The following is a 17,634-nucleotide window of genomic DNA, read 5'->3' on the forward strand; positions in this document are numbered from 1 at the left end:
GTATTCAGAAAAGGGACACAGTGCTTTGTACTTAGCTAAAAACCTGTCATTTAAATATATAATCACAAACTTGAAAGTCCATTTATTATTCACTTACATACCCTATTTCAGAAACCAAGGTGATCAAAAATTCTTGATTATAAATTGAGACATTGTTAAAAAGATCGTTTTTGTCATGTTAAAGTGTTGTTGATTTATTAAGGGTAGATCAGTTTAGAAAATTGCTAGAAGTAATTTTTCATCTTATTTTTACCACTTAAAATCAAAGCAGTTAATTCATCAAAAGAATAGACCTTTCTTTGTAGCTTAAGTTGAATAAAACAAGAACTGTTCTTATGCAGTCCTAGCAAAAGCAAAATAATTGATAACTGTGAAGGTACAGTGTTTTTGATAAAGGTTAATTTTTGTTTTATAGTATTTCTCAAACTTGATAGATATTTAATTCACCAGGCTAGATTATGCTCCAAACTAAAAATCATTGGGTGTGCATCTAAGACATTAATATATTTCTTTTAGATTTAAAAAGTTAGTTGTGTGTGTGTGTGTGTGTGTGTGTGTGTATGTTCGCACGCCGCCAGAAGAGGGTGTTGGATCCCTTGGAGCTGGAGTTACAGGTGATGGTGAGCTGTCTGACATGAGTGCTGGAGACTGAAGTTGGGGCCTACAAGAGCAGCAAGTACTCTCAGCTTTTGAACCAAAATGATTTTAGTGAAGGGAGAGTTGAAAATTATTGCTAGGGAATTAAGCTTGTCACTTTTTAAAAAGTATTTTATTTTTTATTTTATGTGTATGCGTGTATTGCCTGCATGTATATGAGTGCACCTATGTCCTGCAGTGCTGTAGAGGTCAGAAGAGGGCTTCAGATTCTCCTGGATCTGGAGTTAAGGACGGTTTGTAGGCACCATGTGGGTGCTGGAAATCGAACTCAGGTCCTCTGCAAGGGCAGTCAGTGCTCTTAACTACTGAGCCATCTCTCCAGCCCCCTAAGCTTGTAATTTTTATATGCTACATTTTGGGGTTTTAGTAAAGTTTTTTTGTGGTGTCCTCCTCACAAAAAGACATCCCATTGTAGCTATTGGGCAGCATTTTAATACTTTATTTGCATAAATGGCACCCAAAATTCAACAAAGCAACCAACTAGATAATTGGCTAAAAATAAACCAGTCATTTCACTCAAGAGGGCAGAGAGAGTAAGACTCATGGAGAGAATTAATACCTTCATGTGCTCTTCTTCTTTCTGTGCCATTTATGTGTTGTGTGTATAAGGCTTATATCAGATGTGATTTGTCAGTATTTTCTCTCCACCTTTAGGAATTTAAATATATTTTTAAGCAAATATTTTCGTTGATACATATTAGTTTATGGGTTTTATTATGACATGTTCATAAAAGTGTGTAATGTACTTTAGTCAATATTCAACCCTTTATTTCCCTTTCTTGCCTCACCCCCTCCCTTTCTCTTTCCTTAGTTTTCTTCCTACTCTCATGTCTCCTTTTAAAATTCTAGATTCCATGTATGACAGAACACCTGAGATACACCTTTTCATCCCTGAACAGAATTTTCATAGCTCAAGTCATCATTTTGATTGAGATCAATTAGTAATTTTTTTTTTTTTTTTTTTCTCAGTGGATTATGCTTTGGGTGTCAAATAGAAGAATTTGGTGCAAGATTGAGAAAATGTCCTCTTTCTCAGTGGTTTTAGTTTTTTGGTTTATATTTAATTCTGTGATCTCATTTACTGTTTTTTTGTTTCTTTGTTGTTTGTATAAGGACCAAGGTGTAGGACAGAGACTTTTTAATTAGATAGTTCATTTGCCCCAGTACTGGACCTTTTCCATTGATTTGCATCTGGCCTTCTTCCAGATATAGTATGTAATCACAATTGGATATAGTAAGTAGAAATGTTTGTATTTATTTTCTGGTTTTTCCTTGTTTCTATGCTTCTGCCAGTACCATGTTGCTTTGGTTATTGTAGTTATATACTAAGTATTAATGTTTAAAATTTTTCATCATTTTATCATTCTTTTTCAAAATTATCTGGAGTGTTGTAGTACCTTTCCTTTAGTCGTTTTGCTTTTTTTTTGGTCTTTTTGACACAGGGTCTCCCTGTAGCCTCAGCTATTGTAGAACTCACTATGTAGACCAGGCTGGCCTTGAGCTCACAGAGATCCGCCTGCCTCTGCCTCCCGAGCGCTGGGATTAAAGGCGTGCGCCACCATGCCTGGCATCTTTTTGATTTTTTTAAAAAAAAATTATTTTTATTTTATGTGTATGAGTATATTGCCTGATTTTAAGCATTTCCTAAAATTGCATTTGCCAAATGCTTTTTTGATGTGACTCTGCAAGATATGCAGAAAACAATCAGCCTTTCTAAGACCGTATGTTATATACACTATGATATTTACCATAGTAAGGGAAGGAAGCTACAAATCCAAACTGATAAGAAATCAGCATTATCAGTGAGGAAATAGAGCTGTTCTAATATTTTCTTAAAATTTATGCACTGATGCCTGTGTATTTTCATTTGTGTATGTGTTATGAAAATGGGTTATTGTCATCCTTTGGATACTACTTAATAAGAGTATAGATTATTAGGGGGTTTCAGTGTTCTCTAGATATGATTGCGTTTTCTGAGTGTCTCTGAACCATTAGTAGCACCAGCACTTAAAAAGACAGAAATATTGCTTGATATTTTTGTCAGTCCGTAAGGCCACTTTTAGTTAATTAATGTGATGTTGGCAATTAAGTACTTTCCTAAAAAGAAACCCCAGTGAAAGAGAGCTCCAGAAACATGAATCTTTTTGTATTATTATGAATAATAGAAAGGACTATCTTTTTTTTTCTTTCTCTCATTTAATCATATAAAAATTGGGCTCTACTGTAAAAATACCTAGACAGATCCTTTTTGAGATAGTTTCTACCCTCAGAATACCTAGAAAATTGCCAGTTTAAAAGTAGTTACTTAGATTCCACTTTTGTTATTTAGAATTCTTCATGTCATTTATTGTGTTTAACTAATGTATAAGTAAGTCTTAAATTTTTTTAGAAAAGAAATTGGGAGATGAGGTATTGTGATACATGCCCGTTGTCCCAACACTCAAGAAGCAGAGGCAGGAGGATTGTACTTTGAGGCCAGCCTTGGGTACTGACAAACAAGAAACAGGCTGGAAAAGCTCAGTTGAATGAAGTAGAATTATTCATATGAAAATTTCTGTTAATGGATGAAAATCTTAACTTCTCATTCACAAATTTGAGCCTCTACCGTGAAGACAATTTTTCAACTTTTAAGTCCAAATAATATTTGAGTGGATGTGTATTAAATTGCAGTGGTTTTCCTTTTCTGAGTAAAGAAAATAGGTTTGGTGATGAGTGCTTTAGGCCTATTCTGGTGGATGGAGACATGAGAAGAAGCTGGTATGACACCAGCTGGTGCTGCTTCATTCTCAGTGAAAGTAGGATCAGTATTACTCTCAGGTCACTGCAACTCTCCAGAGCAGCAATCTTGCATGAAGTTTTCAAAAGATGACCAAGTGATCATGCTTAATTTATGTCTACTGATTATGTTATTCTCAGTTGTAGTAGTTTTAAGAAGTTCTCTTCTGTTTAATCTTTTATCTACCTTTGTCTCTTCTATAACAGGTACTTGAAGACTTTTCCTCATACTCATCCCAGACTTAGTATTTTCAAAATTAAGTTGCCTGAATTCCATGCACTCAGCTCTAGCCTTTGGCTTTAAAATCAAATCAGACTGTAGACTTAATTTGAAGCTTATTATGGTGATAGTCACTTGTAATCCCATGTGGGAAGTATCGAAGTTCAAGGCTAGCCTAGGATTAAAAAAGAAAGGTAGAAAAAGGAATTTTGTGCTTTTAAGAATTAACAACCAGGTGTTGTGCTGCACACCCTTACCCAGTACTGGACAGAGGCAGGCGGATCTCTGAGTTTGAGGCCCACCTAATCTGTGTAGTTCCATTCAAAGGAAGACTTGACTTTGACATATGATATTCATAAAACATCAAAAAGCTTTCTTAAAAAGAACATTACCTCTGTGTCTGCAGTTACTTGTTGGTAAATCATGATACAAAAATCTGCCTTTAGCCTAGAGGTAAAGATAATGCAGGAAATTTTTATTAACTATAAAGATATACCCAGAAAGCATGAGACACATATAGACCATTTCATTTAGAGTCTTGATTTTTAGATTTAAAAAAAAAAAAAAAAACAACTATACTGTTTTTAATTTTTTTCCCCAAATTATATTACTGTTAACAGGGGAATAAGAAGGGCTCTGTTCTTTGTATTCTTGTGGAGTACAGCTAACAAGAATAGCTGTAATTAGACATAAGCAAATATGTATAATATTGGTGTGGTTTTAGGGTTTATGGAACCCAGTGATTTTATGTATGTATGTATGTATGTATGTATGTATGTATTTATTTATTTATTTATTTATTTAGGCAAAGTCTCACTGTGTAGCCCTGGGTGACCTGGAACTTGCTATGTAGACCATACTGGCTCCACCCACCTTCCCAGTGCTGGGGTTAAAGGCATGTACCACCGTGCCAGGCATGGGAGAGGTTTGGGGGCCAAGAACATAGTGTGAGCAAATATGGTATATCATATTTTGAGAATAGCAAACAGTTGAATAGCACAGAATAATTGGGAAAATATGAAAGAATCAGGTCACAAAGAATGATTGCAGAGCAAGATCTTAGAAATAATGTTATCTGTGAATTTTATATGGGGATTATTAACCTTAGGATGTAAAAAACAAGCTTCCAAGTATCCTGTAACCATCTCATGAGACTTAATTATTTGGCTTTCATCAGATTGTCAAAGATATAACGGAAATATTGGTTAAGAACCTTTGCTATGAAGGATGTTTCCAAATTAAGGATGATCAATTTCCTTTAGGAAACTGGCTTCTAGCTGGGCATGGTGGCACACGCCTTTAATCCCAGCACTTGGGAGGCAGAGGCAGAGGCAGGTGGATCTGTGAGTTCAAGGCCAGCTTGGTCTATATAGTGGGTTCCAGGCCAGCTGGGGCAACAGGGAGACCCTGTTTCAAAAAGACAAAAAGAAAAAAAAACAAACAAAAAAAACTGGCTCCAGTGTATATTTGAGATGTTAAAAAAAAAAAAAAACAGGGGCTAGGAGCACTAGAGGCTAGAAAAACAAAGGGAGAAATGTGGGAACTTGTGAAGAATGAAATGTGGAGAACTCTGCCCGACAATAGGAAATTTAACCTAGAATTTTGATGAAATATTTAATTTAATTTTGACAAAAGTTTGCGAAGTTGTGAATTCAGAAGCTATACATAAAATTTTCCTTTATTTTGAAAGCACAAGAGAATTAAATGGTTGAAGTGAAAATTTCGGGAAGTTCATATTGTGGATGAACATGAGATTGAGGCTGGGGGTCTAGCTCAGTGGTAGAGTGCTTATCTACCAAGTGTAAGGCCCTTGGGTTCAGTCCCCAGTGTCAAAAATAGAAAAGAGATGGCTGAAACACATAAGATTAAAACTGGGAGTAGCTCTTCAATGCAGTAGATGCCATAAGATTGCTTACAAAAATAGAAGTCACATATAAGTAATGGTAAGAAATACTCTGAAGAAGTATGTGATAGGAGAGAGAAATGGCATGACGGCTAAGGAGTAGAGCATTTACCAAGGGAAATCATTTACAGTGGGCAAAATTCATAATCTATTTGAAATCTATCATTTCAAAATCTGGCTCAGCCTCACTGGCTCAGCTTGCCCATTTGTGATGGACATAATGGTTATAATCCTTCTCATCTAAGGATATTGTGAGAACTGTTAATATGTGCAAAGGACTTTACACAGTACCTGGCATAGAATGAATCCTTGCCACATGTTCACAAGTATTTGTTTTTCAGGCTGAAGTCCTAGAATTGATTGTAGTAGATTGGATCAAAAGTGTAATGAAAATATTGAGGCCTAGAAAAATACCTTTTTAGCTTACAACCTTTGTGAGTGGTAGAAGGGATCTTTATCATGTTCATACAGAAAGTTAAGGGCAGAATTGGAGCCAGACTGGCAATAGCTAGTTATGGTTTGGATGTGATTTCTTTCCAACAAGAGTTCATGTGTTAGAGTTCTCCCATGTAATAATCCCAAATATTAAAAGGTGATGAGATCTTTAAACAGTGAAGTCTAATGGGACGGTCTTGATACCCTTTGAAGGAATTGGTTTAGTTTTTATGGTTTTTAAGAGAAGGCTGCTCAGAGTGGAACTGTCCCTTCCTACTGAACTCCCCATGTGATCTCTCTCTCTTCTACCTGTACTCCTATTTTAATGTCATTTACCGTCTTAAACCCAAAAAAGGAGACTCTTACCAGACACCAAACTGATGTGACTGCCCCATCTTTGACTCTGAAGTCCCCAAACTGTTAAGTTAAATAAACCTCTTCTTCGTAAGTACCTAGTGTCAAGTAATTTGTATAGTAATGAAAGGTGGATTAATGTACTTAAAGAGGTAAATCATTAGAATTTCTCTAATTAAAAATAAAAAACTGGTGTATGCAATGTGGCACGTTACATGTAAGTTTTGCAAAGAGGCAATTATTACCTTCTAAAGTTAGTAATTGCAGTTTCATCAGTTAGTGCATCATGAAACAAGGTTATAGATTAAATACAAAAAATTTTGTGTTAATGACAAAGAATTTTTTAGAGTATTTGGAGAGAAAATGAAATCCGTCTCTAGAGGCTTTTAAAGTCTGATTGAAAAGTTTGGCTTAAATTATACCAGAGATTTAGAAGTGAAGGTAGATTTCCTGTTATCAACCTAGGAGAGGAAAAATGGAAGTGAAAACATAGCTAGTGGTATTGAGAGAAAAAAGTGATTGCCATAGCTCCCAAAGAAAGTACTTGGAGCATATTACAGGCTGTTTAAATTGTAGTAAGATCCTTTGGCATTTGACTACCCTGCTTAGTGTAGTCTAGTGGCCTAAAATGGAGGTAGTAAATGGAAAAGGGAGGAGACTGTGAGTTAGCATTTAAACAGAGGTAAACAGTAATGAAGTCTTCATAGCTTACATTCTACTTCTTGATAGTGTTTTTATCGCCTCCTTACTAAGAGTAGGTAAATTGCTTCTGGTTTGAGCCCCAACTTTTTTTGCTGTAAAGTTGACTATCTTTTTAATAAAGGCAAAAATGAAGTATTAACTATATTTAGACAGAAAATAAGTGGAAACAAGTGGAAATCTTGCTATATTTTATGAATTAGTAGTGTTTTGAAGAAATCAATAGAAAATTAATAAAAGGTGATTTAGAACTATAAATCTCAGTAATCTGTAATTTTAGCTACAAAAATGTCATTTGTTACAGTGTTTTCTTTTAAATGAATTAAGTTTATCTTTTAGATTCATTAGTTTTGGTTTTTGGGGTCTTTTTTTTGAGCAAGGGATATACCAAGTAGTCTGTTTATAAAATGTTACTAATGATCTTTGGTAATCTCTGTGCATTATGGAGTACACAAAAATCAAAACACTTCTTCACAATAATGCAAAATACATTTAACTAATTTGACTCTGGTTTTCTTACTGGTATAAAAAAGAATTTTGTATATCACTCTTAAAGCATATAGAGTGTATAGGTGTATGGATTTTTTTGTTTCATTTTATAAAAAGGTTTTGGTTTTAATTTTATTATGATAAATGTCTGAATATAATCCAAATAAAAATTTGTTGTGGTTTTTGGTAATTTTTAAGTGTAAAAGTTGTTATGAAACCAAATGTTTCAGAATTTCTTTGTTTGATACAAAGTTCTAGAAAATTTTAGTACATACTCAGAAAATGCTAATCAAGAGATGTACAGAGAAAATGCTGAGGTTATTTTAGTTTTGACACCACACTGATTGTTTTGCAGTGAATGTGTTCTGGGTTAGTGGGCCCTGGGAATCTTTTCTTACCTGTTGGAACATTTCTCCCAAAATAACAATTTTGTTATTTATCAAATAACTTTTAAAAAAAAATCTTTTTACTGTTAAAGAGAATTTGAGGCTTGATATGAACATGTTTTCTATTGCACTAAATGTATTGTAGTTGGTGGTTTTGTTTTCATTTGGTTTTTTGTTACTATTAATTTTGGAACTCATAAAGACCATGAAATTTAACTGCATTTTAAAATTATTTTTCCTTCAAGAGGTAGCCAATTAAAGGAAAAACAAAGAAATGATTGGACAATATAATTACTACATCTGGAATTTCCATTACTATTAAATAATCATATTGTCAACCTAAGTTGAATGCTCTGCACATTGAGCCAGACTGCCTGAAAATGCTGGGATTATTTTTTTTCCTTGTGTTGTTGGTGTTTTTGTTTGTAGGCATGGAGAAGTCACTTTCCAAGCAAATGCAAAGAAAAAAAAATTACTTAGTATGAATGTCTATAGATTGTAAGTATATGCTTGCTTTAACAAAAACATGAAAAAATCCTTTGAATTCAATGTTAAATGGAAACAACCTATGAAATGTGATGAGAACTGTTATACTTAACATGAAGAATTTAATAATGCATCAGAGTAGTTGGTTGAAAAGATCCTCACTGTAGGGTCCAAAAGACACTGAAGAGTACTGTGCATTAGTCAGCACGAGACATGAGAATGTCCTACTTTATAGTAAGATCCTTAAATTTGACGTTTACTTGAAAAATAAAAGGGGTCAAGGCTAGGGAAACTGCCTAGTGAATGAAGTGCCTGCTGTGTTCAGATCCCCAGAATCCATGTAAGAAAAAACCTGTGGTGGCAGTGCCCCTCTAACCCCAGTGTGGGGTGGGGTGGGGGGGTATGATGGTGGCCTTGGGGGGGTGAAGCCAGATAGATCCCCAAGGTTCATCGGGCAGCCAGCTCAGTTGAATCAGTGAGCTTCAGGTTCAATGAGAGATGCTGTCTCCAGAAACAAAGGGGAGAGCAATGGAAAAGACATTCCATCCTGGGCCCGCAGACACATGTATGCATACACTTGTTAAAAAGTCCCATACCTCAGAGAACAAACAGAAGAGGTTAGTGGAAGAAACAAGATTGCCCATGATATGATGGGTGATGGAGCATGGTGATCCATTATTCTAGCCTCTTTTGTGTAACTTGGAGCATTTCTGAAAGAAAAAGTAAATACAAAGGAAAGTTGGCAAAAGGCCACAAAAAAAAACATTTACCCAGAACAATTGTATAAATGAGACTCATCATTCTACTGATAAGAGTGCTCAGAGAAGGGAGAAAAACTGAGTTAAGAAATTGGAGGGAACTTTTTCATGTCAGAAACTTGGGAATTGTGTTTCTTAAAGACCTCTTCAGACTGCCAGTGAAAGGTTCATACTAGCGATCCTGACAAGAAAAAAGATCTCTGAAGCTAAAGGTACCAGCAAATCTTAAAGAAATGCACAGAAAAGCTACAAAGAAGGGAGGAATAAAATTGGAACCTACGAAGCCACAGTGCTAAGGGCCATTTTTAAACAAGTATATTAGCTCATTGTTGCTTAAGTTGGGTGCTGTTGCCGCTTTCACGGGAAGGTGTGAAGTTGTGAAAAAGAACAGAAATTCAGTAGTGAATAAATACTTATTGACAAAATAGTATAAAGAATTTAAGGATTAAAGGTAGTTGAGGTCCATTGTTTCCACTTGAGTATGGAATTTTAAAAGGTAAGCAAATTTGACTATGGCATTTCTGTAGGTCATTTTCATGAGTTACTTAGGATGATTTGTCTCTAGAAACTGAAAGAATTACTAAATTTGTTTCATAAGTTCTGAGTGGTTTAAAAAACTAGTGTATGAAGAAGACCACACTTGTAGAAGTGGGATGGTGCCATTACGTGGATGGCTTTTTACATTGACTTCTCAACTGTAAATCATGGAAGGAAAATTTTCAAGTCTCTTGACTTGGAAATATATTCTTCATGCTTTGTTTCCTTTTCTATAGGAAGATATGGACTATTAAATACGTAATTTTTAAACATACAGGTATGTACCTTAGATCACACAATAAATGAATGACTGCTGAAATCAGTTAATTTCCTCTAACTGCTTCACACCAACAAAGCATTTTTCTAAACACCATAAAAATTAACTTACAGGAGCCATTTGGAACGGTCAGCCGCAAGCCATGCAGCCATCGTGCTGAAATTGGTTTTGTAAACGACTTGTGTGTGTTTCGTAAAATATGCTTTATTTTAAAATTAGGGCTTCCTGTTGCAGCTGTTCCAGGAGCTCTCAGTCCTCTGGCTATTCCAAATGCTGCTGCAGCAGCTGCTGCAGCTGCTGCTGGCCGAGTGGGTATGCCTGGAGTGTCAGCTGGTGGCAATACAGTCCTGTTGGTTAGCAATTTAAATGAAGAGGTTAGTAACATAATTTTTAGTGCTTACTCAACTCCATTTCATTTGTGGAAGTTTTTCATATTTATTTCGTTTTGCACTTGACTTTCTTTTTATGTATATTCATTAGCCAAAGAATTTTCTGTATTTCTGTTTCTAAATAAAATCTATGTACTTGTTTAGGTGGTACTTTATTTTCTTAGATAGTCATATCTCTTTATATATGTGTGTGTATATATATATATTTTTTTAACCTAACAACCTATTTTTCCTAAGAAAAATATGGTGAAGTACCATAATTTGGCTTTTTATTTTTTGTTGTTTTCAAAGGCAAACGTGATCTAATTTTGCAAATATAACTGTAAAGCAATTTTGCTCTTTGCCTTTTCTAATTATTTGCTTGTTCATTTCATGCTTATGTGTCATTGTATTTTTTTTAAATCTTATTTTATGTGAACTACTCTAATACATTTTTCTTTGAAGGTTCTTCCAAAGATCTTGACGAGGCACTCTTCCAGCCTTTCTTAGTAATTTTTTTCTTTGCAGTTATTAGTCATTGTCTTCTAAAAATAGTTTCAACTTTACCTCCCCTCCCCTGTTAAATAAAATTGCTCTTATTTTCTTCAGTTGTACATTTTATGTCTGTTATATTTTGTTTTGATTGCTATGAAAGCTGGTATGAAATGTGGGATCCTCAAATGTGTTAGTTTATGATGTTTAATTTGAAAAGTTGTTTCATTTCTGATTGGCCTCTGTTAATAAGGAACATTATCAATTAATACTGTTACCATTCACAATTTGCATGCTAAAGTGTTTGATCAGAGTGCCTTTGTTTAAGACTTGTGCCTGCATTTCATAACCAGCCATGCTTATGCAGTTAAAGTTCAAAGTTTAAAATTCCTATGCATGCTTTCCTTCCCTATGTTGAAATGAAATGCTGTAATTTACTCTTTGATATAGATGTACTTTACCCATATTTGTCTTGGATGACTACATTTTACTCAGTTTTTCTTGTACAGTACATAAACCAACCATTTTCTGACCAAATTCCTGCATTTCCTATGTACTGACCTATATTTTATTTTTTTTTTGTTCCCCGATTCCTTATTTTTTTCTTCTGCATTGCTGTTTCCCTTCCCCATTTCATCCTTTTCCCTGTGTGTTCACCTCCCCTTTCCTTGTCTTTTCCCAAATGCCCATTCCCTTCCCTGTCTTATCCTTTATTTTCCTTGTCCTTGTCTTCATTCCCTGTCTCCATTCCCTATGTTCATGCTTCTGTGCTTGAACAAATGTTCCTCGGACCAACTTGCCCCAATTAACCGCCTTGAACCATGATCCATGACCACCTCACCATTCTGCGGGAACCACCCTTCGTTATGGATGATCTGTTCATCTCCGCTCTTCCTCGACTCTTCTCTCTTCTTGTCTTACGCTGCTTGCTCTTCTCTCCTTCTAAAGATGGTTACGCCCCAAAGTCTGTTTACCCTCTTCGGTATGTTATTGTTAGCACTATACTTTTATTATTGATTTGATTTTTTTTGTTTCACCTTAATTCTTATTTGTAGCTAGCACTTTGGCTTAAAGTTGAATAGTAAATCTTTTGCTATTTTTCTTTGCTATTTAAAACTCTCCATAGACACAAAAGTTTGTTTTAATGCATGCTGATTTATTTTGCATGGTTTTTAATTTAATATCATTCACATAGCTTTGAGGGTTTATCAGAAATTATTCTTTTCAAAATTCACTGTTCAAATTCTTGTTCTTCTTTGTTCATTTGTGTGAACGTTGAGATGGAGTGAGTGATCATGTTGGTGTCTGAATGTTTCATTGATATGTCAGAAAGATTGTCTTTAGCTGACTTGCACATAAAATTAATTCCATTTTTGGATTACCTCTCTGTGACTCCAAAAAAGGTGTTTATGGAGATGTGCAGCGTGTGAAGATTTTGTACAATAAGAAAGACAGTGCTCTGATACAGATGGCTGATGGAAACCAGTCACAGCTTGGTAAGATTAAGTCACATGTTATCTCTACTTTTAAATTGTGAATACAAATGCAATATTGTATAAAATTAAACCTCTTTAATCCAGTAAGAAATCATTTCTGGGTTTTTTAATGCCTAGGGCTCAAAATACCACTTTAGTTCTCATGTTTTAGTAGTTGTACATGATGAACTTGTGCTTTTTGCTCACTTTCTACCATTTCTTAAGCATAGTCTAATGGGAAAACATACTAACTCCAAAACTGAAGTGACTTTCGGATACAATTTTTATTCCTGGCTACTTCATGATTTAGGAACTTGTTCATGTAGTTCCTGGAATCCTGGTTTATGCCATTACATTTCAGTTCTTCTAAAGTCATCTGTTAGTATTGACTGAACTTAGCAGTGGAAAGTAATATCACAGGGAAAATGTCCTTCAACGATAACAATCTTATAAAATGAAAAATCTGAAACAGTGGCTAATCCAAAGGCATAAAATGTAGTTCGGTTAAATTAAGTTACGTGTATATCATTTTTGTTTTTCACACACACATTTGGATTACAGCTGTATACTCAGAATGTGATTGCCTCTAAATATCACTGTTTCTGGCTTACAGTTTTATTTGTTGAAATTTAAGGATGATACTTTCTTACTCTTTTGATTGCATTCACATTTTTAACTTTGAAGTATATTGATGGGTCTAATGATTTTAGGTGTTAAATCTCTGAAACAGTGAACTTGGTGGCTCAAATATATGATGTGTAATACATGGTTTATAAAACTATCTGGCTTTCTAGTTATAAATGTCCATGCCCACCTTGTAAGTGCTAGTTCCTAACAGGCATTTGGTATATCATTTTCTCTTCAATTTGTGTGCATTTCTCTATTCTTCTGAGATGAGTTATTGCTATCTATGATTTTGTTGTTATAACTTTTTTTTTGTTTGTTTTGTTTTTTTGGGTTTTGTTGTTGTTTTGGGGCTTGTTTTGTTTTGTGTTTTTTTTTTTTTTGGTGCTGAGGATCAAGCCCCGAGATCTTGCTAATGCTCTCAACGCAGCCCCAGTCCACTACTGTTTTATATGTAATAAGTGTATATTTTAGCAGCATTTGACAGTGCTTCCTAAGCAACTTAAACCTTCAATCCTTTGTTTTCATTTTTCTCATTAACTTTTGTATCAAACACAGCACTACATTTATATAATTAATATCAAATTATAGTGATTGGGAATTGCCTGAAGTGTAGAGTTCAACAGCTTCTTCTGAGTACTTCTGTTTTTGTTTTGTATAAAGTCTATTTTGATCAAGTGGTATTTTCATCTTTATCATGCTTGGCTTCCATAACAAAATAGTTTACTGTCAAGTTTAAACAACAAAAATCTGTTTTCTCAAAATTAGGGATAGTAGATCCATATCAAGGTGCTAACACATTTTGAATTTAATGAAGGCTGTCTTGTTGGGCTTGTAGACAGCTTCCTTTATCTCTCTCCTATTCATACCTTTACCTGATTTGATTATATCGAGTACTAGTTTTTTCTTTTTTTCTTCAACAAAATACCTGAAAATTAAAGGAGAAGGGGTTTATTCAGCTTACATTTCGAGGGTCCTGTTCATAATAGTGAGGAAGTCATGATAGGAAGCACTGAGGCAGCTGGTCACATTGCATCCACTGCTAGGAAGCCTAGAACCATTCAGTCTAGGACTCTAGCCCTAATGGGAGTACCCATAGTTAAGGTGGGACTTCCCATCTCAATCTGGTAGTCTTTAATTAGACATGCCAGACTCTTGTGTCTTAGGCATTGTAGATCCTGTCTGAAGTTGACAGAAACTAGCTATCACATTGAGTTAGACCTCCATTTTAGTAAAAATGGCCTTTTTTAGTTCTTAATGACTAAAGAAGAAAACACTGAACTCTTTTCTAGTATTAGGCCAGGTCTTTTAAAAAAATAACCTGACAGATACCTTAAGAAGAAGCCATGCGATGGTCTACACTCACTGTGTGCTGGGTAGAGGCAGTTGTTCTGTCTTCATGTGCTTCACAATTCGAAGGAGGAAATAATAGAGTATTAGGATAAATGATGAGGAACTTAAAGGTATAAGGAATTCATAGAGAATATTTACTGAGGTCTGAACTTTAGCAAAAGATAGAAAAAAGGCCTTTCTGGACAAGTGACTTCAAAAAAATGAGTAGACTAATTCTATATTGTTATAGAGAGTTGCATGTACACAAGAGTAAGAGAAAACCAGCACTTGGTGTCAGGATAGGTTTTCTAGCCAGAACATACAGTACAAAGGATATGGTACTAAGATGCTCTTCTAGAATTGCTTGGATTGTGTCTTACTACTTTCTTTACAGCACTGACACAGTAGTTGATATTACTTATTGTCAAAAAATACCTGCGCAAGAGGCCAAAGGTATATGAGTCACTGTGGGAAATGTATGAACTGTGTTAAAGAATGATTTTAGTTTTTGTCCTTAGGAGTTTCAGCAAGTAGTGACATGATCACATTTTTAACCTGTGAAAGCTGTTACTCTGTGTATATAGAATGGCTTAGGGAAAACAAAAGAGTCAACAGGAAGTTAAATTAATAAATTACTTATCCAGATCTTTTAAAATGACAGTGAGCAGTGAAATGGAGAGAACATGAGAGAATTTGAGAGGTCATTAGGAGAAATAATTCCAAGTACTGTTCAGGAGTTAGGGACCACAAAAGACAGGAAAATGTTCACAGTGACTACTGAGTTTCTGTCTTGGGTATTTAAAGATACAGTTTCCCATCGTGATTGTTAAGGAAAATAGATACTCAGGATAGGGATTCTTTTGTTCTATGAAAGAAGCTTTTTGATTAAAAAAAAAAAAAGAGCCTTGTCTAGTAGAAATGTAAGTTAAAAAGTCTCACTTATCAATGGCTATGGTAATTCACGGTGTGTTTTTAAATTGTAAGAAAATTTGGATTTCTAAACTTAGAAATGTTTTTATTTTGAGCTTTGATATTTTTAATAGGCATCTTTCTTTTTATAGCCATGAATCATCTTAATGGACAGAAAATGTATGGAAAAATTATTCGTGTTACTCTCTCTAAACATCAGACCGTGCAGCTCCCTCGAGAGGGACTTGATGACCAAGGGCTAACGAAAGATTTTGGTAATTCCCCATTGCATCGTTTTAAAAAGCCTGGATCCAAAAATTTTCAAAACATTTTCCCTCCTTCTGCAACCCTTCACCTGTCTAATATCCCGTAAGTATTTAAGCTGAGCTTACTAAGGATACACGTTTCATTTTGATCAAATATGAAACTTTCTAATCTTTACTTCTTTCTCGTCCAATTTTTCTAGTCCTTCAGTAGCAGAAGAGGATCTCCGAACCCTGTTTGCTAACACTGGGGGCACTGTGAAAGCATTTAAATTTTTTCAGTAAGCAAGCTTCTTTGTTTTTAAATTAGTGACTTGATGACTATTAAATTTTTCTATAAGTAGTTTTAGTCATTTCGTTTAATCTTGAATGGACAAAATTCAAATTCCTACTCTTTATGAAGTATCTAATTTCATAATTTTGTTTCAGAAGAGATCACAAAATGGCTCTTCTTCAGATGGCAACAGTGGAGGAAGCTATTCAGGCATTGATTGATCTTCATAATTATAACCTTGGTGAAAACCATCATCTGAGAGTGTCTTTCTCCAAGTCAACAATTTAAGGAAGGGAAGATGAAGATTGTGGTGAATCCCATTGTTTGGTGTCATCACCTATTATTGACTGTTCAGAAAAGTGGGGACCAGAGTTTGATTTTTTTTCATGCTGTTACCATTCCTTGGTTATAAAATGAAATGGCATATGTAAAGGCAGAGTTATTAACTGCTATATTTCATCTGTTCTGTAGGGAAGCCATTTTTATTGTCTGTTTAAAATTTAAGTTTGATTTTGCTTTCTTTTTTCAACTTAGTTGACATACGTGCCTTAAAAAGGAAAACTAGTGTTGCTGTTGTGCATTTACTAGAAAAAAGAAATTGGTTGTCTAGGGCACATCGTTATGTGGGAATTAAACTATGTTTAGGCAGGGGTGTGTAAAAAGGTTAAGTTTTTGTTTCTCCTGCTTGGAACTTATTTTGAATTATTGGCTTATCACATTTCTTTCTATTTACTCAAATAAGATACTTGGTATTGAAAGAATAAAGCAGCATTTTTAGTTTTACTACCTTAGGCTTTATTGCTTTTGAGAAAAACATTGGCCTTTTGTATTTCACAATTCTGGTCTAGATTCAGTTATGAATGTAGGCATTAGTTAAAATTAACAAGATGCAGAGTATTAATTTCTTAAGACAGCAAGTGATTTCTGTAAGTTTGAGCCCTATGTGGAAAGCATTGTGGAATCTTAACCTTTTTGTACACACTCTTGTGGGACGTATCATATAAATGTCAGCACTAAGTAATGTCTTGTTTGTGGCTGAATATTTTTCGTAGATGTTTTTGAAGTTGACATGACTTATGTGCATTTAAATATATATTGCCATCCTTAGTTTGTAATTAAGATTTGGAAAATGGTTGTGGATTTCTGAGCATGTGCAGACTGGTCTAGCTAGTTCAGGAACTGGTGCATGTATTTTTCAAAGACGAAGAAAGTGTACTGCGAAAATTTGCAGGAAGATTAATTTTGTGGCAGTTTTCTAAAACTGACAACCAGGTGGGACCAAAGTTTATGTGCCTTTAGTCTTAATTTACCTTGCATTGTAATATTCAGTTTTAATAAATCTTCAAAATATTTTGTATTTAGGAATAGATCTGACTTTAATAAAAACATGGCTCAGAATCTACAGGTCAAATTTATTTGAACAGTTCTTGTCAATCTGAATTGTTGATTCTGTTAAATGACCAATACTTTTTGAAATTGATGTACTTAGTTTCAAGATTCATAGATTCTGTTATCTATGTAGACAGAATGGTCATGTATATTTTCTATTAGTTGAGTTTTTACATCTTTAGAAATGTAAAATTCAGTATAGTTTGAAAGCGGCACAATTAAAAATTAATTTTCTAACAAAGTTGGGAGGTTTGATGGTTGTTTAATTTCATTTTGTGTGTACTCTGCTTACCTCTGTAGCATGCTCAATAAACACTTCTGTAGCTCTGTATTCTCCTTTCCTGTCTCTCTCCGCTGCCTTTTCTCTCTTTGTTTTCACTCCACTGTGCTTCTGAATTCATGTTTACTCTCTGCCAGGGTGGGAAAGGAGTAATAATAGTACAATTCTATGGCTTTACACCATAAATAAATCTAGATGCTGTGAAAATGCACCAGCTGTTCTTTTTTTAATGCAAAATATGGTAACTGCTTT

At 34.6% G+C, this 17,634-nt stretch overlaps 1 protein-coding gene across 4 annotated transcripts in view; it reads left to right on the forward strand.

Annotated features, from left to right (window-relative positions):
* Nucleotides 1-17,343, forward strand: part of Ptbp2 (polypyrimidine tract binding protein 2) — a 71,954-nt gene extending 54,611 nt beyond the window's left edge. The window contains exons 9-14 of one of the 4 annotated variants that reach the window (XM_008833679.3): nucleotides 10,196-10,350; nucleotides 11,785-11,818; nucleotides 12,240-12,332; nucleotides 15,329-15,545; nucleotides 15,643-15,720; nucleotides 15,869-17,343. In XM_008833679.3, the coding sequence (XP_008831901.1) occupies nucleotides 10,196-10,350; nucleotides 11,785-11,818; nucleotides 12,240-12,332; nucleotides 15,329-15,545; nucleotides 15,643-15,720; nucleotides 15,869-16,001 (710 nt within the window). In that variant the 3' untranslated portion in view covers nucleotides 16,002-17,343. The remainder of the gene's footprint in view (nucleotides 1-10,195; nucleotides 10,351-11,784; nucleotides 11,819-12,239; nucleotides 12,333-15,328; nucleotides 15,546-15,642; nucleotides 15,721-15,868) is intronic. The other 3 variants (XM_008833680.3, XM_008833681.2, XM_008833682.3) reach the window with 3 other exon arrangements.
* The last annotated feature ends 291 nt before the right edge of the window (nucleotides 17,344-17,634 follow it).

The sequence above is a fragment of the Nannospalax galili genome, unplaced genomic scaffold, assembly GCF_000622305.1.
Source record: "Nannospalax galili isolate Female #2095 unplaced genomic scaffold, S.galili_v1.0 scaffold255, whole genome shotgun sequence".
In the NCBI taxonomy this organism is placed as follows: Eukaryota; Metazoa; Chordata; class Mammalia; order Rodentia; family Spalacidae; genus Nannospalax; species Nannospalax galili.